Raw genomic sequence first — 25254 nt, 5'->3', positions numbered from 1 at the left:
GAGGGGTGCTCGAGGAACATGCTGGCTATGAAAATGGGGCAGGGGGAGGGAGGGAAGCTGGCCGGGACCCCAGAGACGCGGGGCCCCTAGGCAAGTGCCTAATTTGCCAAATTGTTAATCCAGCTCTGGGGACTTGGGAATGTTCAGTCTTGAGAAGAGGAGGTTGAGGGAGGGGGCATGATTGCTCTCTAAGTATTCGAAGGGCTGTCACTTAGAGGATAGCGGCCCTGTGGAGCAGAGCGGTAAAGCAGCAGTACTGTGGTCTGAACTCTCTGCTCATGACCTGAGTTCAATTCCGGCAGAAGCTGGATTCAGGTAGCTGGCCCAAGGTTGACTCAGCCTTCCATCCTTCTGAGGTCGGTAAAATGAGTACCCAGTTTGCTGGGGGGGAAGTGTAAAAGATTGGGGAAGGCAATGGCAAACCACCCCATAAAAAGTCTGCCGTGAAAACGTTGTAAAAGCAACGTCACCCCAGAGCCGGAAGTGACTGCTGCTTGCACAGGGGACCTTTCCTTTCCACTTAGAGGAGGACAGGGAGCTGTTCCTGTTGGCAGCAGAGGAGAGGACTCACAAGAATGGGTTTAAATTAAGGGCAGAAAGGTACCAGCTGGATATTAGGAAAAACTTTTTTTTTTAACAGTAAGAGTAGTTTACCAGTGGAATCAGCTACCAAGGTAGTGAGCTGCCTCTCGCTGGCAGTCTTTAAGCAGCAGCTGGATGAACACATGTCAAGGATGTTCTAGGCTGATCCTGCATTGAGCAGGTTAGATGACCCTTCCACTCAATTATTCTAAATGGAGGTGATCATTGCGATTGCCTGATAAGCATCTCAGACAGTGCATGAGAATGGGAACGTTTAATGGCACCAGGGTAAAGTTAGACAGGGAACAAGTTAGCAACCTTGCTGAAGCAAGTTTGAGTCTAGTCAGTGACTGCATGGGGGATTTCCTGGGAAACCTATGCATGTTTCCTTTAGTTTCCTGATGGAATAATAGGATACAAATTTGGGTGACATATCATAAACATACATGCTCACATAACTAAACAGCTAGTTGTTAATTAGTTGTGTATAGATACAAAGAAATTTGCTCACCCCCAAAACACGCTTGCAATAACCCATGGTAACACATGCTGAGTGGCATGGAATTTTTTATTAGCTGTGGTTCTATTTGCAGAGTAACAAGTCAGGGAGTTATATATTTACCTGATATAATACTTACAATAAATCAGAGGTCAACCCTTCCCTATCATACAACATGCATTACCACTTCCTTTCTACTGGTGGTATGCAAATTGTTTCAGTTGTGAGAATGCTCTTCTCAGATCTGCACTATAGCAGCTGTGAAATCAAGACCAGTGCCTATATTCATATTGCTATTGTCACATATTGGAGAAAGGACAGTGGAAAAGGAGAACACTCCTTGAAGACCTTGCAGCTACCTTTTCCTACTGTAGCAATAGAATAACGAGGCCCCACACATTGCTTGGTTTAAACCAAGATATTTTACTTTGATATCAAAGTGAACTTGTCAGCATAAGCTTCAAAATGACAAAGGTAAAATCATCAGCCTTCTGACCATTTTTATTCATCCCCAAAACAAGCAGACTAGCCCACAGTCCTTATCTAATTCAAATGCTCCACCTCCTGCTTTCCTTTCAGTAATTTCTTGTCGTTTTCCACTGCTGTGTTCCTTTGCTAATCGACAAAAAGTTCCTTCTCTGCAGGTTCCTGTTATCTTGGATTCACACCCTTAGCATGTCTGGTTTTTAAGTTTATCAGAAGCTCCTCTAAGGGGCCTCTTAACAGTCACTCTAAATGTTGCATCAGACATTCTCTTTTGAAGGCACAACCATATTTTCAATTATTATTATAGGGGTGTTCATAATTATTCAGGGGTCCCTCTTCATCCCCCCCTTTCAGTCTCTGAAAGTTTTTTTTTATTATTATCTTAAAATCTGAAGGAGACTGACCATCATCATTAAGCAAACCAATTCTGTATGCCCACACAAGAAGGGCAGCTAGGTGACAATTTGGTTTTCAACATTCCCAAGAAAGACTGAAATGACACTACAATGGGGTAATGCAATAGTATATTGATGGGGTATAGATGGGTCACAGGAGGAGAGAGACAGTGATGGGATTATCCATTCACAGTGGCACATCCCAGTATATTCCATCTAGAGAAGATGTGTGTGTGGCAGGTCACTCAGAGGCATGCCTTGGCTATGCAGCCCAGCCTTTCAATGTGGAGTTTTCCTGGTCTCCGTCATGGCCTCTAAGGGGCCTCTTAACAGTCACTCTAAATGTTGCATCAGACATTCTCTTTTGAAGGCACAACCATATTTTCAATTATTATTATTATAGGGGTGTTCATAATTATTCAGGGGTCCCCCTTCACTACCATTTAAGCTTTACACACACAATTATTATTCTTTGTTACAACTATTATAACAGGAGTCGTATACTGCATCCATGTTACAGTTATGTTGGTTCACAGGAGCATTTGTGACCTATGAAGCTCAGATTACCATGACAAGGAATCAAGCCATTTAATACCATTTCTCATCAGCATAATTCAACTGGTTAATACTTATAATACAACACACCCACAGTCAGAGCCTCTGCAATAAGTCTCCAATTGAGTACTCGATTATTTACATTTTTCCTGACAAACTCCATTCAGGTGAACCTCAATTGGCCATGTATATGGCTCGCAGTGACGATTAACCAAAGAATACCGTCAGCTAACTGACGTGCCGCCGCCCACAACACACATCGTGACACTACAGAGAGCAGACTCCTCTCCCCCCTCCCCGTTTGGTCCTTGGGTGGAGAGCTGCTTGCCGCTGGGCATGGGTTGTCTTGCCTTTGTCTTGAGAATGTGCCAGAAAAACAGGCAATCCGGGAAAAGACCGCAAAGGCTTTAGCAGCTGTGAACGGAGTAGCCGCTGGACATGCAGCGCTCTTCTCCCACAGCAGCGGCCAATATGAGCCCTACCCCTGAGCCAGGGCGCGCGGGAAGTGACGTAATACCAGGCCGGAAGACGGAACTATCAACAGGGCTGGGAAGACGGAGGGGTGCGGGAGGCGTGCGCCTATTGCGGTAACCCCCCACCCGCCTCCATCTCGGCGCCGGGCGGGTGGCCCGTGGGTGAGAAGGGAGCCAAGTCTGCCAGTGTGGCGGGAGCCGAGGCATCAGAGAGTGCTGTCGTTGAGGCCCCTCCGCTCTCTGGGACTTCGGGCGACCGGGTAAGTAGCAGGCAGGGCACAAACGACCCAAGGAAAGAGCGACACGAAAGTTGCCTATAAACTGATGGGGGGAAAGGAGGATCCTCCTCTTTAAAGAAGCAGGAACTGGTGAAGGGAAAAGCTTTCGCTCAGCCTTTCTGGATCACTACTCACTTGAATTCCCGAAGTCGCCTGAGGTAAAGGTTGCCTAGCTGTTTTGGGGGCACTTCAGATTTGTTTTTTTTTTCCGTTGGGGATATTGTAAGCACATCTCGAAAACTTATCATTTTGAACCTGCTTCTCTGGAAGATGAACAGCGCGACCCTGTGCTTCAGTCTAAGTTCGCAGAAATGAAAGGGATCAGGCTAGAGCAGTTTTCCGTAGGATTGCTTTTGGGTTAGTGAGTGTTATAGAAACAGATCAATTTTTAAGAATGCCAGGGGAAAAATCAGTTAAATTGGAGCTGTAAGAGAGGGAAAGAAGGGCCCTGGTTACTGAGCACAGCAGTAGGTTTCATTTATCCCAATAACTACTTAGTTAACACAGTCAGTTTTCCAGACCATTTAACAGAGGGGTTTCGAACTCATGAGGGCAGATCTGACATAAACGAGATCTTGTTCGGCCGGTCTATGTTGGGGTGCTATTCCCGGATTGCTGTCTATTTAAGATTAGATAGCAGAGATAAACTTTTAAAGGACACAGACAAACATGAGTAAAGTTTTTTAAAAAAATCAACCTTAAAACTTTCTTAAAACATTAGCACTTGTTGGTCTTAAAGGTGCTTTCTTTGTATTTCTCCCATGGGATCCAAGGAACTGGGCAAAGGAAGCTCTGGCTTTCTCTCCCTTCCCAGGGGACCAGGAGGGGAGGAGCCTCAACCAATGGAGAAAATTAAGGTTTTGCTCTTTAGCTACTGTGCGATTGAGCAAGCCTTGCAAAGCAAGCTGAGATGCAGAAGGAAGTAAGAGAAAGAGAAAGGAAGCAGACAAGAGCCAGTTGCTCAGGGGCCTGATAGGAGCCCTCCAGGGACCTGATTTGGCCCCTGGGCCTCATGTTTGACATACCTAAACACATTTGATGCTGTAAGCCTCCTGAACTCAGACTCCCCTTCGTTTCCCTTCCCACATAGATTATTATGGCTGCCCAAGCAGCATAGACACTATTTTTTGTTGTTTGTGACTATGGATCCAGTATCTACACAACCTTAAATTGTGGACATAAATCCCAGTCCCAGATTTGCACAGGGAAGATTGTGGCAACTCAACAGTTTTGATCTAAACCAGACATTTGCTGTTGCTGAAATGTCTTATTAGATACTACTAGTGCAGTTTAGTCATTACTGATGTAAGTCATATCATTGCTTTTGTTTATTCCCTTAAATCCTTTAGTAATTAGTTACTTGTATCTTTGAAGAAATACATTATCAGGTATTGCATATTCTGTTTTTACCACCCTTCTCATCTCCTCCACAATTCCTTGTTTCCTCAGTTTCAGTTCTGTGTTTTGCTTGGCACTAAGTTTTTGCCATCTTTGTGGAATTAAGAAAATGGTTGAGATTTCGAGGAGGAAAAATCTTTTAGAGCCCCATATACCTTTATTAAAATATATAATTCACATTTTCCACTGAGACACAAGGCAGACTACAGAGTAAGAAACCAATGCAATAGAAACAGAGTAATATGCAATAGCTTTTTACTAAAACCTTACTGTACTGTAAATAAATCTAATGGAAAACTCAGTGACGCTAAGTAGGCTTTATATGTGGTTCCAAATAACTGGTTTGAGGATGCAGTTGTAATTAGAAGTTAATTAACAACAACAACAAAAACACCCTCTCCTGCAACACAAGAGTGTTTCTGTCATTTTGTTTTGGCTGATGGCTTCAAACAGGAAGGTTGTTTTTGGTGCATGATGTTGTTTGCTTTGTAGCAGTGGGTTCAGAAATGAGTAATAATCCACATAAAAATGAATTAGTGGTTTTATAGTTGATAATCTGAAGTGGAAAATATTTTCATTTACATCTTGAGACTTCGCTTCAGATGTCTGGTTTCAGTGGTATACCAAGATATTCCATTGTTGTGGGGTATAATTGTGGAATTGTTTTACTGGAAAACTAATACCTAACTTTAATAAGGATGGTATCATTTTGACGATGTGATCTGGTCTTTGGGAGAGAAGTCTTAAGAGCTTTTTAAAAAAACTTGTCTTCCTGCAGCATGATTATTAGCTGGTGGGTCAGTGCCCATGTTTGCTGATTATTGATTTAATAGTATGCTGGGAAAACAGTTCCAAAGAACACACCGAGCATGTAGGAACTGGGTAATTCATGGAATAGGGAAGGAGGCAGAAGCAGCAGTAAGAGACAAATTGGGGAAATAGGGACAAAATGGAGCAAGGGGGTAAATGGAGCTAGTGTGGGGAGTATTCATTTCTTTGATCCATGCCTAAACTTTTATCTTGTCTTTTGGCCCACACAGAGCCTCCAAGACAATTAACACATCATAAAATAAATTAAAATAAAATGTATTTTAAAGGCCCACAACTAAAATGTATGGCAGGAAGGAATGCCAAAGAATCTGCTGGCAGAACAGGGTGATGGAAAAGGGCAGACCAGTATCCTGAAGGAGGGATTTCCACAGATTTGGTGGTATCTTAGAATATCCTCTCTCAAGTTAGCTCTGTGTCCATATTTGCTGTCAGATGACCTTGCTGACTTGGTTAAGAGTCATGGGGTTATACTGGATTCAGTCTTGTTGCTGGAGAAACATGTTAATGCTACTGAAAAAGTGTTTTCTTTCACTATAATTTAGCTCAGAAGATGGCCCTTGCCTTACCTCAGCTGATGTGGCTATTTGGATTCATGCCTTGGTAGCATTGAGACAAGACTGTTGTAATTTACTCTTACACATGTCTGTCTTTGAAGCCATCTTAGATTCCTTGCTTGGTGTAGCATGCTGCATCTTGGCTATTATTAGGAGCTAGATGGAGCATGATTATTATACCCATTCTGCAGTCACTCCACTGGCTGCCCATCCGTAATCAGGTTCACTTCAAGGTACAGGCCTACGTGGTTTGGACCTCCATATTTGCAAGACTGCCTCCACTGCTTTGGCCCACCAGGACAGTTTTGCTCATATGCTTTGTTTTAGACCACTAATTAGCCAGTTTTTGATCCACAAAAGGACTTGTCCATGGAGTAAAGGGACAAGTCCTCTTGTGGATCAAAACTGGCTAATTAATAGGAAACAGAGAGTGAGTATAAATGGGCAATTTTTGCAGTGGATAATGGTAAACAGTGGGGTTCTGCAAGGGCTCAGTACCGGGTCCCATGCTTTTTAACTTATTCATTAATGATTTGGAGTTGAGAGTAAGCAGTGAAATGGCTAAGTTTGCAGATGACACTAAGTAGTTCAGGGTGGTGAGAACCAGAGAGGATTGTGAGGTATTCCAAAGGGATCTGTCGAGGCTGGGCGAGTGGGCGTCAATGTGGCAGATGAGGTTCAATGTGGCCAAGTGCAAAGAAATGCACATTGGGGCCAAAAATCCTAGCTATAAATACAAGTTGATGGGGTGTGAGCTGGCAGAGACTGACCAAGAGAGAGATCTTGGAGTCATAGATAACTCATTGAAAATGTCAAGACAGTGTGCGATTAAACAATAAAAAAGGCCAACACCATGCTGGGAATTATTAGGAAGGGAATTGAAAACAAACCACCCAGTATCATAATGCCCCTGTATAAATCGATTGTGCGACCTCATTCGGAGTCCTGTGTACTATTCTGGTCACCGCACCTCAAAAAAGATATTGTAGCATTGGAAAAAGTGCAGAAAAGGGCAATTAGAATGATTAAAGGTTTGGAACACTTTTCCTATGAACAAAGGTTAAAACGCTTGGGACTTTTTAACTTGGAAAAACGTCGACTGTGGGGTGACATGATAGAGGTTTACAAGATTATGCATGGGATAGAGAGGGTAGAGAAAGAAGTCCTTTTCTTCCTTTCTCACAAGAATACAAGAACTCGTGGACATTCAATGAAATTGCTGAGCAGTCAGGTTAGAACTGATAAAAAAGGAAGTACTTATTCACCCAAAAGGTGATTAACACATGGAATTCACTGCCACGGGAGGTGGCGGCAGCTACAAGCACAGACAGCTTCAAGAGGGAATTGGATATGCATATTGAGCCGAGGTCCATCAGTGGCTATTAGCCACAGCATATTGTTGGAACTCTTTGTCTGGGGCAGTGATGCTCTGTATTCTTGGTGCTTGTGGGGGGCATAGTGGGAGGGCTTCTAGCCCTACTGGTGGACCTCCTGATGGCACTTGGTTTTTTTTGTGACACAGAGTGTTGGACTGGATGAGCCATTGGCCTGATCCAACATGGCTTCTCTTATGTTCTTACTGTAATCCTAACTCTATTACATTGCTTATTAGATGTCTCACCCTTTGGATTACATTGATTTGTACTGTGTACTCTGCCTTGCATATCAGTGGGAAAGGCAGACTGTAAATTTTTAAGGTAAATAATTAAATGACTAGTCTTCCAGTAGGTTTCTTTTTAAGATGAGACATGGCCACAGGGCACTGTAGTTAGCAGTGGTTTCTCCTCCCCTATGAATTTAGTTCTCCACTTCTTACATTTTAACAATCTTATGCCAGATATTAATCAGAGCACCATTTAGTCTCAGGGAGTATCGTTGATGCAGGCTGTCATGAGCCCTGACGAGGAGGAGCTGGAAGGGTTAACAGACCTGGAAGAGTTGCCAGCCAGTTCCTCAGCTGAACAAACAGCAACTGGCCCATCAATCACTCTCCAGGCACCAGTGTCAGCTGTTGACGATCAATCTTCTCCAAGCTCTCTTCCTCCCATCTCAAGAGTTCGAAGCAGGCTCCGGAAAGAACTTTCAGAGCGAAGACATGAGGCACACCAGTGCTTCAGATCTCTCAGCCCTGAGTTCCAGCAGAGTCACTGCCACACAGGGAGCAGGCTGATTGAGATTCTCATATAGCTTCCACCCAGGACCTGGTAACCTTGTGGAAGCAACAAGTCTATTCTCTGGCTTGCATCCACGCCCCTTCCTGAGACTGGAACACCTCCTCCCCCAGGAATAGGATTTTGAGGAGTGCATAACACATTTGATGCTTAAGTGAACTTGAATTCAATGCAGCATGATGGCATGAAACATATATAGAGGTTGTAAAAAAAAAATTGGTAAAAATGTTGGTATGTGTCATTTAATATCTCTTTGAAAGGTTAACATATGTAAGACTAAAAATAAATCTAAAATGTATACAAATAAAGACTTGTATGACTTTTGGTACCAGAATTCAAATATAAAATGCTCATGTATTGCTGCAGGTATGAAAGGGCATAGTGTATGTACAGCTCCATCTGCTTGCACATTTTTATCTTTTCTGATCTCCAATTACTTCTGGGCAACACACATGGTTCTGCTTCCCCCCTATTTTATCCTCACAGCAACCCTGGGAGATAGGTTAAGCAGGTCTAAGGTCATTCAGGAATCTTCATGGAAGGCAGGGATGTGAACTCTGGTTTCCCTGGTCCTAGTCTAATACACTAAGAACTACACACACTACTTCCCTATTTACTTGGATCTGGTAGCACTTTAAAAAAAGAAGTGGTACCATATATGTATATGCCTTTTGCATCGAATGGAGCGTGCTTTTATGTAGTTCTTTAGTGTAGTGACAAAATGCTATGTAAGAAGCGGCCCTCAGAATCTATTAAGTAAATGATCTCTACCAAAATAGCTTTTAGTAAGTCCAGTGATTATTTAGTCTTTGTTTATCTGAAAATGAAACATTTTGACTTGTTAACCTGTATTCAGTGTGCACTTAGGTGTTACTGATTCTGCCCCAAGGCACCATCTGCCATCAGGAGGAGTTGCTGTAGGGGTAGGTCCAGAGGGCTACAGGAGGAAAAGAGCTGGAAAAAACTCCAGTACCTGCATGCAAACCCATATTTGCCCCCCTGCAGATGTTCATTTGCTTTAAATTAGATAATCCAGTCCAGTGTGCAAACTGAGAATTTGCTTGTAATTTAAAACAAACTGTAGAAGTGCAAAACTGTTGTTACCAGCTTATACTTCAGTAACATTCACCAGCACAGTGCCTTTGGTATGAAATTGCTAGGTTGCCTTTGGCAAGCAGCTATCTCTCAATGAGTTGTTCAACTGAAGAGTATGGTAGTTATTCTGACCTACCTTGCTGGCTTGTTGTAAGGAAAACTAAGAGAACGTCTATGAAGTCAAATATGCTCTAAAACAGGGGTCCCCAATCTCCGGTCCACAATCCGGTACCAGTCTGTGGACTGCTCACAGCCAGGCCACACGAGAGCTGATCTTCCTCCCTGCCCCCTCTGTTTGCAAAAGTTGGAGCCACCAGAGCGGGGTAGGGGAAGAGCTACAATGCTTGCATAATGTGCAATGTTTGCATAGCATGCTCCTTGCTACACAAGCACCAGTCCCACTCAGTTTTTCCAAGTCTCAGAAAACCTGAACGGAGTTGGGGTGGGGGGAGCTCTACGATGTGCTCCTTGTGGGAAGCTTGAGAGTAAAGATGTTTCTCTTCCTTTCCTTTCCTCCATTTCAGTTTGTAAAGGTAAGTTGGAGCCCCTTGCTCTTCTCTCTCTCTCTCTCTCTCTTTCTCTCTCTCTGTGTGAGAGTGTTTGTCCAGACTCCAGACCAAGTTCACCCAGCACATTTTGTTTTATAGACTGGGCATTTTGAATTTAAGCCTCCCAAATAGTAGGTCTCTCTATTATTGTACTGCCTCTTAGGAGTTGTAGCTTTTTTTTCTGTGGAAGACTATAGTTTTGTAGACAAAGACTTCAGTTTAGTTTAGTTTTGTAGACTCCCCCACTCCAGGCAGCACTGGGGCATCAGCAACAAAGTATTGCAAGAGTGTTAATGTTTTAAGTATGTTTGCATTTAAAATATTTTAAGTATGTTTGCGTTTAAAGTAAAAAGGGTGTGTGTATGTTGGGGGGGAGTATTTGTGATTTTCCTAGAAATAAAGTGCACAACTGTATCATCCCAAAACCATCGCTCCCCCTCCCAGCCCCACAAAACTGGTCCCTGGTGCCAAAAATGTTGGGGACCACTGCTCTAAAACACTATATAAATGTGTAGTAGTATGTTGATAATTAAGTGTGCCTGTTTTTCTGCAGATAGAAACAATTCCAAGGGTGACTCACACTAATTCCCCCCTCCAAAACTTTCTAACCTGAGCAGGAACTTGCATTTACTATTGCATCCAGCATAGTGTTGGTATTGGATACTAAAGAGAAGTAGATGGTATCACAAGTTTGAGATATATCCAAGATATTTAAGTAGCACTTTGGTATGTCAAGAGTACAGTTGCAATCTGCTGAGTCACAATAATGTTTTTATTAACTGAATGGATTTGCAGCTAGCAACAATGTAAGAATTATTTCATTTTTCATTTTGTTTTCTATCCAGAAGTTCATAGGAAAGGTGGCTTCTTTCATTATGTGTGCGTCAGTCAAATATAGCACCCGGGGTCCAGCCCTCATCCCAAGAATGAAGACCAAACACCGCATCTACTACATTGCCCTCTTCTCCGTTGTCTTACTGGGTCTCATTGCTACAGGCATGTTCCAGTTCTGGCCGCACTCCATAGAATCTTCAAATGACTGGACAGTTGAAAAGCACAGCATTCATGATGTACCTATAATTAAGATTCCTGCAGAGAGTGCCATCCCAGAGCGAGGAGACCTCAGCTGTAGGATGCACACATGCTTTGATGTCTACCGCTGCGGCTTCAAACCTAAAAATAAGATCAAGGTCTATATTTACTCCCTAAAGAAATATGTGGATGAATATGGCATGCCAGTCAGCCATACAATTTCACGGGAATACAATGAACTCTTAACTGCTATCTCTGACAGTGACTTCTACACTGATGATGTGAACCGTGCCTGTCTCTTTGTGCCGTCTATTGATGTGCTGAACCAGAACACGCTCCGTATCAAGGAAACAGCTCAGGCTTTGGCACAGCTACCCCGGTACTACTGTTACTATGAATGCTAGAACTAGAACAGAATGCCAACAATAGGTGTTTAAGAGACAAGAGCCAGATAGGCACAGGATGAGTACTCTTATGAAGTTCCTACTAACATAGTACAGCACTTTCATTTGTTTCATTTGTCATAGTGCCCTGTTCTGCCACTGTTTTGTGGTAATTGCTGCCAATGTTGAGTCGGGGCAATTGTCTAACAGCGTAATTGCAACCCCACTGAGACTAATGAAGCTTTTGGCCTAGAACAGTGACTTGGTATCTGAAGAGTTACAGCCAGTTTGAGACTATGGTAGTTTATTTTTCCTTATTGTTTTAAAATGTTCCTTCCTCAGTTCAGTTTTATTATTACAGTCAGCAACCAGATCCAACTGACAAAAACATTATCAGGTATACAGATACTCAAGCTCCAGTTAAAATAAAAATAGAAAATTTAGCAAAAATAGCTATATAAAATAGTAGAAAGAGAATAAAATATAAAATACATAAAGTGACATCTTAGTACTTATCTCTGAAGATATGGGTTCTAATATGTGGATGCTCAGGCTTTCCTTCAATTTGTCTCTCCTTAGTTGGGATCGAGGAACAAACCACCTCTTGTTCAACATGTTGCCTGGAGGACCACCTGACTATAATACAGCACTAGATGTTCCAAGGGACAGGTAGGCAATTCACTCTTTCTGCTTTGGGGGCTTTTTATTATGTATAATGTATTTGTCTGTGAGAGAAATCCAGAACTACTGAATCCCTGTGTATTTATTGGATTTCCCCTGGTAAAATTTTTAGAGATTTTGCTTCCAAAATTCAAGAGAGAGCACATGTGGCTTGCATTTATCCTGGTGCTTAATTTTCAGTACTTTCAAAATTATTCCTTTGTATAATCTTCTTCCTGCTGGAGATGAAAAATTAAAGTTTCCAGTTTACTGCATCTTAGAAATGGATACTTGTGCTTGTGTCTAATGATCTTCAACATTTGGGTATTATTATGCACAAAGATGTGAATGGTAGTTTTCCTCCCCCATTAATATTGCAGTTTTTGTCACTAATTTCACTCAAATGTAGATTGCATTCTCATTCTACGGTGCAGAGAAAGCTATGCTCTAGAAAGCTCTGTAGAGTTAGAACGATGGAATATGCTTGCTTCATTTGTGTTATTTGCTGTTCACTTGAAAAAAAAGTTGCCTGAATTTTGATATAAGAAGCTGTGCAGGGGCTGTGATTGTGTCAGCATAAGAAATGAAAAGCAGTGAAGCATGTGTTCCCTTCCATCCCCACTAGCCAGTAGAGACAGGCTTAGATCCACATTAGTGTTTCCATTGGACCGCATTCTTGTGCCCACAGTATGTGATTTTCCTACCTCCCGTGGCAGCCTGATAACACTCCTCAAAATTCTATTCCTGGGGGAGGAGGTGTTCCAGTCTCACAACTCTTCAGATCTGCCTGTCTTGGTTTTCCAGGCTGTAAGTGTCCTGTGAGGCTGAGGATTCATTGTGCATATGGGAATGCTTGAACCCGCTTGTAGTTGTAGGGAGTCCTAGCCGCCTTCCTTTCTAACCTTTGGATAGCCTGCCACAAGTCAAATGCCCTATAAAGTCCTCCAGTGGTCTCACTCACTGAAAGTGGGAGGTTCCCTGTATGTGTATGTATAGAGTAATTATTCTCCTTCCTCCCAGCCTTAGTGAATTCTCTATAGTTTGGCTAAGTGTTTGGTATCTCTGTGGGGGTGAATGACCAGGTGCACTGGAGAGGGTTTAATGGCAGTCTGAGATCTTTACAATAGAAAAGATCTTTATTAACTAATGAACATCTTCTACAGACTTAGAGCACAAAAATGTGGGGATATATACCAGAACACAGTATAGGCAGGGGTGGAATTCTAGCAGGAGCTCCTTTGCATATTAGACCACACACGCCTGATGTAGCCAGTCCTCCAAGAGCTTACAGAAAAGAGCCTTGTAAGCTCTTGGAGGATTGGCTACATCAGGGGTGTGTGGCCTAATATGCAAAGGAGCTCCTGCTAGAATTTCACCCCTGAGTACAGATATTACTCGAGATGTAAAATTTCCAGAAATTTTGAAGCCATGGAAAAAAGTAAAACAAAACTTTTTTTTTCAGATTTTTTTTTTTTTGTGGGGGGGGACGACAGAAATTTTAGGGAAAATTGAAATATATACAATACTCGCTGTCTTACCAAACCTAAAGTAATGTTACCGCTTTAACAACATAAATTGCATCATTTATAACTTAAGCATATAAAATTTTGAATTGGACATACTTATGGAATTTAAAACTTATAAATGCCTTTGTTCTGTAGAAGTAAAATAACATATTCCCAATACCTGAAAAAAAATTGCAAGCTAATGCACTCTATTCTATCTTAGCACATGTATCTTACTTTTTGCTGTCTGGTTAGAGAGAGTTAAGTTCTCAATGAAACTTTCAGTTTTCCTCTTTGGTGCAGTTTCTCCCTCACTGTCTTCTAATCTTTTTTCTTCCTCCTGCAGGGTAGGGCAAATAAGCTACTTTTTACCCAGTCTGTGGATAAGGGTGTCACAGTGGTTGGAGGAAGAGATGAAAAGGTCAACCATGTCAGGTCAAAAGGACAACAGAAGTCATTCAAGTACTAAGAAGCCATGAAAACCTTGCATGCTCCCCTCATGAAGATTAGGTATCCTTCTAGGTGCAGAAATACATAATAATTTATTTATATCCCGCCTTCCCCGCCGAAGCAGGCTCAGGGCGGCTAACAACATCTTGGATTTAAGAGCTGTATATGTCTGCAGCATGCCCCCTTGTCTTTAAAAGTGTTTAACTCATTCAAAAAGAGAAAATATATTTCATAGGGGTTTTTTTAGTACCCCCCCCCAAAAAAAGAAAAAAATTACAGACTTTCACATCTCTGGTATTACAGAGAAGTAGGAAATAAAAGGCAAAAAGGATATTGGTTAAACTACACCAGTAACTGAGCTACCTTGGCATTTGTCTCAAAAAAATGGACATAGACCCACAGGAACACTGAAACAAAGGGTGATCTCTGTATATTGTAGACTTTATCTCTGTTCCTTCCTGTCTCCATTGGACTTGGTGTGCTTCCACTGAACAAGCTGAACATTTAACCCTTTTCTTCTCAGCTGAGAGAGATTCTGTGGAACCAGTCCTGTATGGCCAGGGGGCTGATTTACCAATTTCCCACCAAGCTGCCTTTGACCGATTATATCATGGCTTACACAATTGACTTTTAGGACTTCAGGCTGGATTATTAAAAGTATTCTGTCTTTCCTCCTTACTGACAGGAGTTGGCAATTTGACTCCTCACCCTCCACCTCTGCCCCTTTGTTACACCTGAGCATGACATGAGGAATTTATGGCAGAGATCACAGAGGCGTATTTTTTGGGAGCAAATCACCCCTTTATTCACAACAGAGGGGATTCCCAGGAACAGGATTTCAGGGAGCATTTTGGGCTGCTGTGAGAGGGGAGGTGGGGAAATTCTTTGTGGGTATAAGGACGTGCCCATAGATATACTAATAGGGATGGAACCCCTGGAATCCAAAAGGATTTTAAGTGATTTTTTTGTCAAGAAACATGTAAAACATGGTTGACCTGCAGAAGGCAGCTGTATTATTATTTTACAATTTAAATTTATTTTAAAATCTCAGAAATGTCATTATATGACCCTGACTTCCAGTATTAATCAGGGAGAATAATTCCCCTGCCCGTCATCCGCTTTCTTCATAAATGTTGTAATTCAGTGAGACTTACACTGGCCATACCATTTTGATAGATTGTTGACACTTCTGTTCTAATGAAACGGCATCAATAATAAAATAATATATAGTATTGTAATTAAACATCGCTTAGGCAGCAGACAGTTTATTTTTTTAAAAAAAATCTCATCTGTCTCTGATATTGTTGCTTTTTAAATGAAAAATCTTAACTTCTTCAAAATATTGTAAGAAATCATGCATACAAAATCTTGCTACTGTTAGTCTGAAGCGCTTCATATTAGCTTTGCACATGTGGCATTTCCACTTCCTCATGCTATTAGTGGTATAGCTTAGAGCTGTTTTAATTATTCACATGAATCAGGGCAGCTTTGAACAATTGGGAGTTCCACATTGGGAACTTCTACACTTGCCTGAATCCTGTGGATGAAGTTAAATATGAGGCTGTAAAGATCAATAGCAAGGACCAGCGTAAGACAGTGTAAGACAATTTAAGACATTAACCACAATAGAAATTTCCATGTCCAACGTGTGTTGCGCCTTGCCTCCTTGGATGGCCCTGCTCCCTTTGCTGCTGACATCTGGCCCTGCTGTTCCTCCGCCCTGAAGTGCTGGCTGGGGGCTGAGGGTTAGGTGGGGAGGCCAGTTAGTTTCACCCTGCCACCTCCTATGCTGGTTGCTCCCTGACTGGTTCCTGACTCTCTCTGGACCGCTCTGTTCCAGTTCCCAGCTCCACCGTGCACTCATCATCAACCCCTGCCTCGATCTCCCTTTTATATCCCTCCCATCTCCCTAGCCCTCCCCCATTCGTGGTTCCTCTGTGCCCCTCCCCCCTTTATCAGCTGAGACACTCAGCCCTGAGTCAGGGCTTCTGCTGGCTTTGCCCCAAAGATCTGGGCCTTCCCTGCTGCTTTGTGGCGGGCCCACAGGGCTTGCTGCAGCTTCTGAGGACCTGTCCACTTATGGTGGACAGCAGGGGTAGGCCTCGCCTATGTGAGGTCCGGCTCTATGCTCCTGCAGGGCGGCTCCCACCACGCCGTCATGCTGCCCCATCTTTGCTTCCCAGGTGGCGGAAGGAGAGCTGCCACAGGGAGGAAAGGAGTTGTTGTGGGCTGTTGGCTCACCCACCAGCTGATTCAGTTCCCTAATAGGCACCTGGGGTGTGTGGCTGCCCACATCGGGCTGGGTGGGCTTGTTTGGGGTTCAGGGGTGGTGTCGGCGTAAGTCCCGACCGTGAGTGGGTGGGACAGCATATATACACGAATAGCAGTATTTTCAGGTGACTGGATGGCACATGATGTAGTTGTTCAAAGCAGAATTTTTAACCAAAAAAAAGGGAACTTACTAAATATGCCCACATTGCAAAGCACATGTTAAATATGAAAGACCAGACCTCAGATTCAGTGGGAGCTCACAGGAGTGCAGCTCCTGAACCTTTCTGAGAATTCCACCTCCTCTTTCTGAGAGCTCCACCTCCTTGTTCATTGAATAGTATGTGCAACTGCATAACAATCTATCGATGAGCTCCACCACCTATTATTCTACAAAATGACCCCTGTGAAAGACTATATCTTAAAGCAACAGTTGTCTGTGACCATGTGGCACTATGACAGAGCTATATAAAGATTATTTCCATGCTACTTTTACTTAAATCACATGCTTTGTACAATGGGACTTAGGCTTGATGTCCATGACTTAAAGGGACAGATGAGATCTGAGCAAGAAAACTGACTGACAGTCTGCCTTGAACAAAGTGGGAACAACCAGAGAGGGAAGAACAAATCAAGGGAGAGCTGACCATTTAAAGACTGACTTGCACTTAGAAAGCAAAGACTTAACTTCTTGGTTAGTGCGTTGCTAAGTGAAAAATCCACACTGAGGTATTTAACTGGGTGTTGGTTCCCCTGGGTTTTGTTGGGGAGATGCACACCTGTTTTCCTGAGGCTGATGAAGTGTTTTTACATTGCTTACCAGATCCAATTAAAACAATCTGGCAGCTATTTTCTAATTAAAGGTTGGGAAGTAAGGTGTAAAAGTGGAGAAGATGCAACACGTGAGTTAATTTCACTTTATTGCTCCTTTCTTGTTCCACACCTCTGAGTTAATTTGACTGAGATTTAGAACATGAGACTGAAGGATCACAACAGCATTCTGAAAGTTCACACTCACAGCATAGAAAATGATTGGGAAAGAATGCATAATCATCACTTCAGGTTTTAGGTCTTAAAACGCATCATCCAGTGCCTTAGCAGCTCCCCTTGCTATTCTGGCATAGTGCCTTTGATTTGTTTCTCCTTTTCTAAAGCAGGAGTTTTGAAATGTTCCTTTTTTTGCAGCACCTTTCACCCAAAATGCTTAAAGCATTGTGCAGGCTTCATATCATATGCATTGTTCTTCCATTTCAGAGTTCAACAGTTGGATTTCCCAAGTTTCTATGCTCTGAATAAATCATGCAAACAACACTTATGTCAGCTTGCCTATTCTGATGGGAACCAAATGTTCCCCCTCCCCCAGTATGTTTTTGGGGTCTTTTTGCTGTGGAGGATGGGGAGAGGTACGTAAGTATGGCACTTGCCTTTTGGCCATGAGGAAGAGGGAAAGTAACCAAATAAGGCACTAAATCTTGAGTTATTAAATCTTCAGAGTGTTTGAAACCCTTTTTCTAACATAGTTGGAAGTTTTGTTTTCTTACCCATGAACGTTAGAAGATTGGTTCTTTATTAAGAGCTCATCTTTTAATTAATGTCTTTAGGAATCTTAGATAAGAACATAAGAAGATCCTTGCTGGACTGGGTCCATCTAGTCCAGTGTCTTCTCTCACACAGTGGCTGACCATTTCCTCTGGACGTCAGATCACGGCATAAAGGCTGAAGCCTTCCCTTGATATTACTTCCTGGTACTCATATTCAGGAGTTAATTGCCACTGATGTAAAGGTTTCCTTTAGTCACCAAGGTTAGTAGCCACTGATAGGCCTATCCTCCATTAATCTGTCTAATCCCCTTTTAAAGCTCTCTGTGCATATGGCTATCACTACATCCTCTGGCAACAAATTCTACATTTTAATGACTCCCTGCGTAAAGTATTTCCTTTTGTCCTTCCTAAATCTACTGCCCATCAGCTTCATTGAATGCCCTCAAGTTCTAGTATTTTGGGAGAGGGAAAAAATTGTCAGCTCTCTCCACCCTATGCATAATTTTATAGACTTCTATCAGGTACTAAAAGGTATTAAAAGAACTTGCAGACATAATTTCTGAGCCTCTGGCCATAATTTTTGAGAATTCTTGAAGAACAGGTGAGGTGACAGGAGGTGGGCAAATGTCCCCACCTTCAAGAAGGGGAAAAAGGAGGATCTGTGCAACCACCAACCTTGACATCTATTTCTGGAAAAGCATTCAAATAAATCATCAGTCAGTCCTTGAGCATTTAAAAAGGACGGGTGTGATTACTAAGAGTCAACATGAGTTGCATAAGAACAAATCATGTCAGACTAACCTCTCTTTTTTTTTTGAAAAAGTTTCTACCTTGCTTGATCCAGGGAATGCTGTAGACATACTTTATCCTGCTTTCAGTAATGTTTTTTATAAGGTTCTACATAATATTCTTGTCGACAAGTTGGTAAAATGTGGTTTGGATCCTATTACTGTTCAGTGGATCTGTAACTGGTTGACAGATGGCACCCAGACAATGCTTGTGAATGATTCCTCATCCTTTTGGAGAGGAGTGACAAGGGCAGTGCCTCAAGGATCTCTTGTGGGACCTGTTTTGTTTAGTATCTTTATAAATGATTTGGATGAATGAATAGAGGGAATGCTTATTTGCAAATGATACTAAATTGGGAGGGGTAGCAAATACAGTAGAAGACAGAGTCAGAATACAGGATGATCTTGACAGGCTGGAAAACTGGGCTAAAACCAAAATATGAATTTTAACAGGGACAAATGCAAAGTTCTGCATTTAGGTAGGAGAAATCCAATGCATAATTTAGAATGGGGGAGACTTATCTTGGCAGTAATACGTGCAAAAAGGATCTAGGGGTCTTAGTGGACCATACATTGAATGCGAGTCAGCAGTGTAATGCAGTAGCTAAAAAGACAAATGCAATTTTGGGCTGTATTAGCAGAAGTATAGTGTCCAGATCACATGAAGTGATGATATTGCTTTACTCTGCTGTGATTAGACCTCACCTACAGTATTGTGTTCAATTTTGGGTACCACAATTTAAGAAGGATATAGACAAACTGGAATGAGTCCAGAGGAGGGCAATGAAGATGGTGAGGAGTCTGGTGTCCAGGTCCTATGAGGAAAGGCCGAAGGAGCTGGATATGTTTAACCTGGTGAGGAGATGACTGAGAGGTGATATGATCACCATCTTCAAGTATTTAAAGGGAATTCGTATAGAGGATAGTGCTGAGTTGTTTTCTACTGCCCTAGAAGGTTGGACCAGAACCAACGGGTTGAAATTAAATCAGAAGAGTTTTTGGCTAAACATTAGGAAGAACTTTCTGACAGAGCAATTTCTCAGTGGAACAGGCTTCTGCAGGAGGTGGTGGGCTGTCTTTCTTTGGAGGTTTTCAAACAGAGGCTAGATAGCCATCTGACAGCAATGCTGATTCTTTGAACTTAGGGGGAGGTATTCGTGAATTCCTGCATTGTGCAGGGGGTTGGATTAGGTGACCTTGGAGGTCCCTTCCAACTCTGTGTCTCTATGATCATGTCCTCTTCCCCCTGCCCCCCAAGACATCTCTTTTCTACATGAGAAAGTCCCAGACTCAGCCTTTCTTCATACGTAAGGTGCTCCAACCGTCTAATCATCTTGATTGCCCTCCTCTGAACTTGTTCCAGATCTGCAGTGTCCTTTTTGAGATACGGTAGCCAGAACTGCATGCAAACATCATTCTAGTTGCCAAGAGAAGTGAGTGAACATAAGAACATAAGAACATAAGAGAAGCCATGTTAGATCAGGCCAATGGCCCATCCAGTCCAACATTCTGTGTCACACAGCGGCCAAATATATATATATATACACACACACACACACTGTGGCTAATAGCTACTGATGGACCTCTGCTCCATATTTTTATCTAACCCCTTCTTGAAGGTGGCTATGCTTGTGGACGCCACCACCTCCTGTGGCAGTGAATTCCACATGTTAATCACCCTTTGGGTGAAGAAGTACTTCCTTTTATCCGTTTTAACCTGTCTGCTCAGCAATTTCATCAAATGCCCACGAGTTCTTGTATTGTGAGAAAGGGAGAAAAGTACTTCTTTCTCTACTTTCTCCATCCCATGCATTATCTTGTAAACTTCTATCATGTCACCCCTCAGTCGACGTTTCTCCAAGCTAAAGAGCCCTAAGCGTTTCAACCTTTCTTCATAGGGAAGGTGTTCCAGCCCTTTAATCATTTTAGTTGCCCTTTTCTGAACTTTCTCCAATGCTATAATATCCTTTTTGAGGTGCGGCGACCAGAACTGCACACAGTACTCCAAATGAGACCGCACCATCGATTTATACAGAGGCATTATGATACTGGCTGATTTGTTTTCAATTCCCTTCCTAATAATTCCCAGCATGGCGTTGGCCTTTTTTATTGCAAACGCACACTGTCTTGACATTTTCAGTGAATTATCTACCATGACCCCAAGATCTCTCTCTTGGTCTGTCTCTGCCAGTTCACACCCCATCAACTTGTATTTGTAGCTGGGGTTCTTGGCCCCAATGTGCATTACTTTGCACTTGGCCACATTGAACCGCATCTGCCACGTTGACGCCCACTCACCCAGCCTCAACAGATCCCTTTGGAGTTCCTCACAATCCTCTCTGGTTCTCACCACCCTGAACAATTTAGTGTCATCCGCAAATTTGGCCACTTCACTGCTCACTCCCAACTCTAAATCATTTATGAACAAGTTAAAGAGGATGGGACCCAGTACCGAGCCCTGCGGCACCCCACTGCTTACCGTCCTCCACTGCGAAGACTGCCCATTTATACTCACTCTCTGCTTCCTATTACTCAGCCAGTTTTTGATCCACAAGAGGACCTGTCCTTTTACTCCATGAGTGAAGTGCCTCTGATCAAATGTATCATGGGGTGCCTCTGATCAAATGTATCATGGGATCCGCTGCAATAACTGGACCTCTCTTCCCGAGGTCCCACGAACCTGCTTTGCTGATGCGTAGCACACCCTGCATTTGCAATACCTAAGGGACTGACTGGATAATATGCTGCTGGGGGAAGGTGTGATATGGACTTTAAGAATGTGACGGGCTCCCCTAAATGCTCTTCCAATAGTTCTTATTTGTTTCATGAACATTAATTTTGTTACTATTTATGTATTTGCCCTTACATACCAGTCCTCACCTAAATATTTTTTAGCCACTCTAATTATGCTAATTAAATTCATTCACTTAAATTAAACCAAATCAAATAAATTCATTAATTCAATTAATATTAATATCATTACTCAAATCAATTTAAACTACTACATTCATTACATCAGTTCTGTTCTCCCCATCAGCATATATATTACGTCCCAACCTACAAGCTGTTTTACTTCCTCCTCCTGACAACGAGAGCTACTGCTAGAGAGTCTCAGTCCACTGTATCTTGTTCTTCTCCAGCGGTCCCAGTAGTGGGTCAATCCTGACCTATGGGAATGCAGCTTCTCCTCTCCTTAGGCAGGGCCAGCAAACAAGTTCCTTCCAGGAGGGGGTGCTATTCCCCTTAGCTTTCAGTTTTGCTTGGCCCTGCCTCCAGAGCAGGACATGCCAGCTGAGCTTCGGCTCAACTTTGCAAAAAACAAAGAGAGAGAGACCACAGCAGAAATGACAAGGAAAGGGACGGAGCAGCTTACTCTCCCCCCCTCCCTCGGCACCTGAAGCTTCCTGGAGTCCGGCAGAAGCCGGGAGACCCAGGAATGTGGCTGCAGTTTCCCCATGCCTCCCTGAATGCGGCGGCAAAGCCACGCTGGCTCCAGTCCGTTTCCCGATGGCACAACTGAGCCGCAGGTAAATGAAGTGCACGGGAGCGAAGAACGCAGCGGTGAGTGGCGGAGACTGCAGACGACCAGGGCAGAGACAGCAGCACACGGCAGCGGCCCTGTGGACATCCAGAGCCTCTGTTCGGACCCGGCAGCGTGCACAGGGTGGACAGGACGGTGACCAACTCCTTCTCCCTCCTGAGGAACAGGTAGGGTCCCAGAGACCCATGGATGGGGATATTGGTGGAGAAAGAAGTTAAGCAATGGGGGAAAGTAGGGCGGCCTGTGAAAAGTTGCCTGGGGGAGGACTTAATGAACTCTGGGCGCCCCCCCAACCCTTCCTCTAGCCGGCATAACAGCCTCAGGGGCCCCTAGTGCCAGGTTTTTTCCAGATGGCACTAGTCCAGAGGCTGATTACTTTCATAAAGGAAGACCAGGCGGACAGGAGATCCAGAGAACGAAAGGGAGTCCCACAGCCCAGTAGCAAGGCATGAACAGGGCTTACAGGGTGTGGAAGGGGAAAGAAAATTTAGGCGGGAAAAGCGGCCACTTTGTGTCTTCTCTTTTTACAGTATCCTGGGCACTTCAAAATGGCTACCCCATCTGAATTCCCCAAGGCCAAGGACACAGCTATATGTGATTTGGACCAGACGGAAAACCCAATAGTGGATTTATCTGGAACCGAGGCCAAGGCAAATCTCTTTGCCTGGATCCAACAGATACTAAAACAGGAAGTACAGTCTAGCAAGGAGCATCCTAGTCAGATCCCCAAGCTGAAATTTTAAAAATGCACAAAGAAGACTAAGCATCTGGTTGAGGAGGAAGTTGAGACTGCCCCTTCACAGAGAAAGAAGAGACGCATAGATTTGGAAAGTTTTCAAGCGTCTGAGCTAGGGGAAGACTCTGAGGACTCAGAACTATCTTCCTCAAAGGAAGAAGGGGAGCTTTCTGAGGAAGAGGTAGAGATAATTCAATCATCTCAGAATAGGTTGTTTCCCCCTGACATTTATTCACGGCTCTTCCCAAAAATTGTCAGAGCCTTGGAACTGAATTATGACCCTAAACTTAAAGAGGAGGAGGAAACAGATTTCCCAATGGGGTCAGAGAAAACTATTCCTAAGGCCAGATCCAAGCCACAACTGGTACCACTGCCAGCAGGGTTTTTCTCTATTATGAAGACAGAATGAGAACACCCAGCCAAACCAAAGGCAACCCATTCAGTTTTTTCCAAGTTTTACACTCTTATTCCAGAGACCATGAAACAGCTCAAGCTGCCCAGAGTGGACGACCCAGTTAACAGCCTTGCCTCCTCTTCCATTTTACCATTGGATGCCGATGGCACACCAAAGGACCCCATGGATAAAAGGATTGAACAAGCCCTATGAAGGGATTTTGAAGCTTCAGCCACCTCTTTGCAGGCGTCAGTGTTGGCTTCGTTGGCTGTCAGAGCCATTTATTAGTGGGCTTCAGAATTGGCCAAGGCGGAACAAGACTTGCCCAAGGAAGTTAAAGATGAGCTAAGAAAGATTGCCTTGTCTGTGGCCTTTGCAGTGGACGCTACTCTGGACACTATGCAACAATATGCGAGAGCTATAGCCTCGAGTGTGACAGCCCAACGGAACACTTGGCTGCGAAACTGGGACGCAGATCCATCTGCAAGAGCCAAAGTAGCAGTGGTCCCTTTTATTGGCGATTTACTCTTCGGCCAAGGCCTAGAGCACTACCTGGTGGAGGACAAGGATAAGAAGAAGGTTCTCCCATCCAAAAAGCGGGACAGAGATAAGAGACGTTTCCAGCCGTTTCAGGATCAAAGGAGGGACTCCAAGTCGAATTACTCCAAATTCTATAGGGGAAGATGGCAACAGAAGCCCCGCGTTCCAGATCTTCATCTTTCAATACCAAAGGGCTGTCCTCCAAAGGCCCGAGGAAAGGCAATGCCACCTGACTATGCCCAGAACAGTCCCCCAGGGGCTATAGGGGGCCATCTCCAACACTTTGCCGAAGTGTGGAGACAGACAGTAGCAGACAGATGGGTGGTGGAGACCGTGTCCAAGGGCTACAGTATAGAATTCAAGACAGTTCCACGAGACAGATTCCTGGAAGTTCTCAGGAACAAGTCTCCTCAAAAATATCAGCTTCTGCTATCAGCCATCCTCCATCTCCTCAATATAGGGGCTATACGGAGGAGGAGAGGACCCCAGGGTATCTACATGATCTTCTTCATCCACCCAAAAAAGAATGGAGATGTGAGAGCAATCTTAGACCTGAAATGGCTCAACAGAAAGGTGGAGATGAAGAAGTTTCAGATGGAAACCTTGCATTCAATCCTCCTAGCCCTACAAAAAGGGGACTTTCTGGCATCGATAGATCTATCCGAGGCCTATTTACACATATCAATTCGGCAGGGGCACCGCCATTTTTTGATATTCTCTTATGACGGCAGCCACTACCAATACAAGGCATTGCCATTCGGCTTAAAGTCCTCACCCAGAGTTTTCACAAAGATACTGGTGACTCTAGTGGCAGCCTTGCGTCTCAGGGGAGTGTCATTATTTCCATACCTTGATGACAACCTAGTCAAGGCACCATTGTTTGCTCAGACGAAGGCGGCCCTGAAGGAGACAATGGATGTTCTGTCCTCCCACGGGTTTGTCATAAATCGGGAGAAGAGTTCCCTCACGCCAGCTCAATCCATCCTTCACCTGGGGTTACAGATCGATACCAGGGAAGACAGAGTCTTCCTCACCCAGGAAAGACAAGCGAAACTGACACAACTGATCCATTCAGTGTTACAGGCCAAAACCACTCAAGTGATGACTCTAGCAAAATTGGTGGTACTCAGTCTCATGCCAGGACCTAGTGCAATGGGCACATTCCCATACACGACCCATTTAGTCCTTCCTACGTCCCTTCCAGACAGCCATTGCTCAGAGGAAGCTGCTCCGGGTAGGAGTGCCAGAATGGGTGGAAGTGGCCTTGCAATGGTGGTTGTCGCCATGGCGGTTCCAAGCCGGACAGGCTCCGCGAGAACCAATTTGAACAATTGTGACAACGGATGCCAGCTTGTTTGTCTGGGGAGCACATGCGAAAGGACAGATGGTTCAAGGGCGCTGGTCCAGTCAGGAGACTTCCAACAGTATAAATGTCCTGGAACTGAGGGCAATCAGACTTGCTCTGTTCCACTTTCCGGACATAGTGAAAGACCAACATGTTCTTGTCCAAACGGACAATATGACAGCGAAAGCCTTTGTGAAAAAGCAAGG

General features: G+C 43.6%; 1 protein-coding gene across 1 annotated transcript in view; it reads left to right on the top strand.

Annotated features, from left to right (window-relative positions):
* Positions 1-3050: 3050 nt before the first annotated feature.
* Positions 3051-25254, top strand: part of EXT2 (exostosin glycosyltransferase 2) — a 164340-nt gene continuing 142136 nt past the window's right edge. Inside the window, exons 1-3 of the mRNA XM_060261890.1 lie at positions 3051-3250; positions 10711-11276; positions 11860-11949. Of these exons, the coding sequence (XP_060117873.1) occupies positions 10741-11276; positions 11860-11949 (626 nt within the window). The 5' untranslated portion in view covers positions 3051-3250; positions 10711-10740. The remainder of the gene's footprint in view (positions 3251-10710; positions 11277-11859; positions 11950-25254) is intronic.

Source organism: Heteronotia binoei, chromosome 21, assembly GCF_032191835.1.
Source record: "Heteronotia binoei isolate CCM8104 ecotype False Entrance Well chromosome 21, APGP_CSIRO_Hbin_v1, whole genome shotgun sequence".
NCBI lineage: Eukaryota > Metazoa > Chordata > Lepidosauria > Squamata > Gekkonidae > Heteronotia > Heteronotia binoei.
This window is presented reverse-complemented; position numbering and strand designations above follow the sequence as displayed.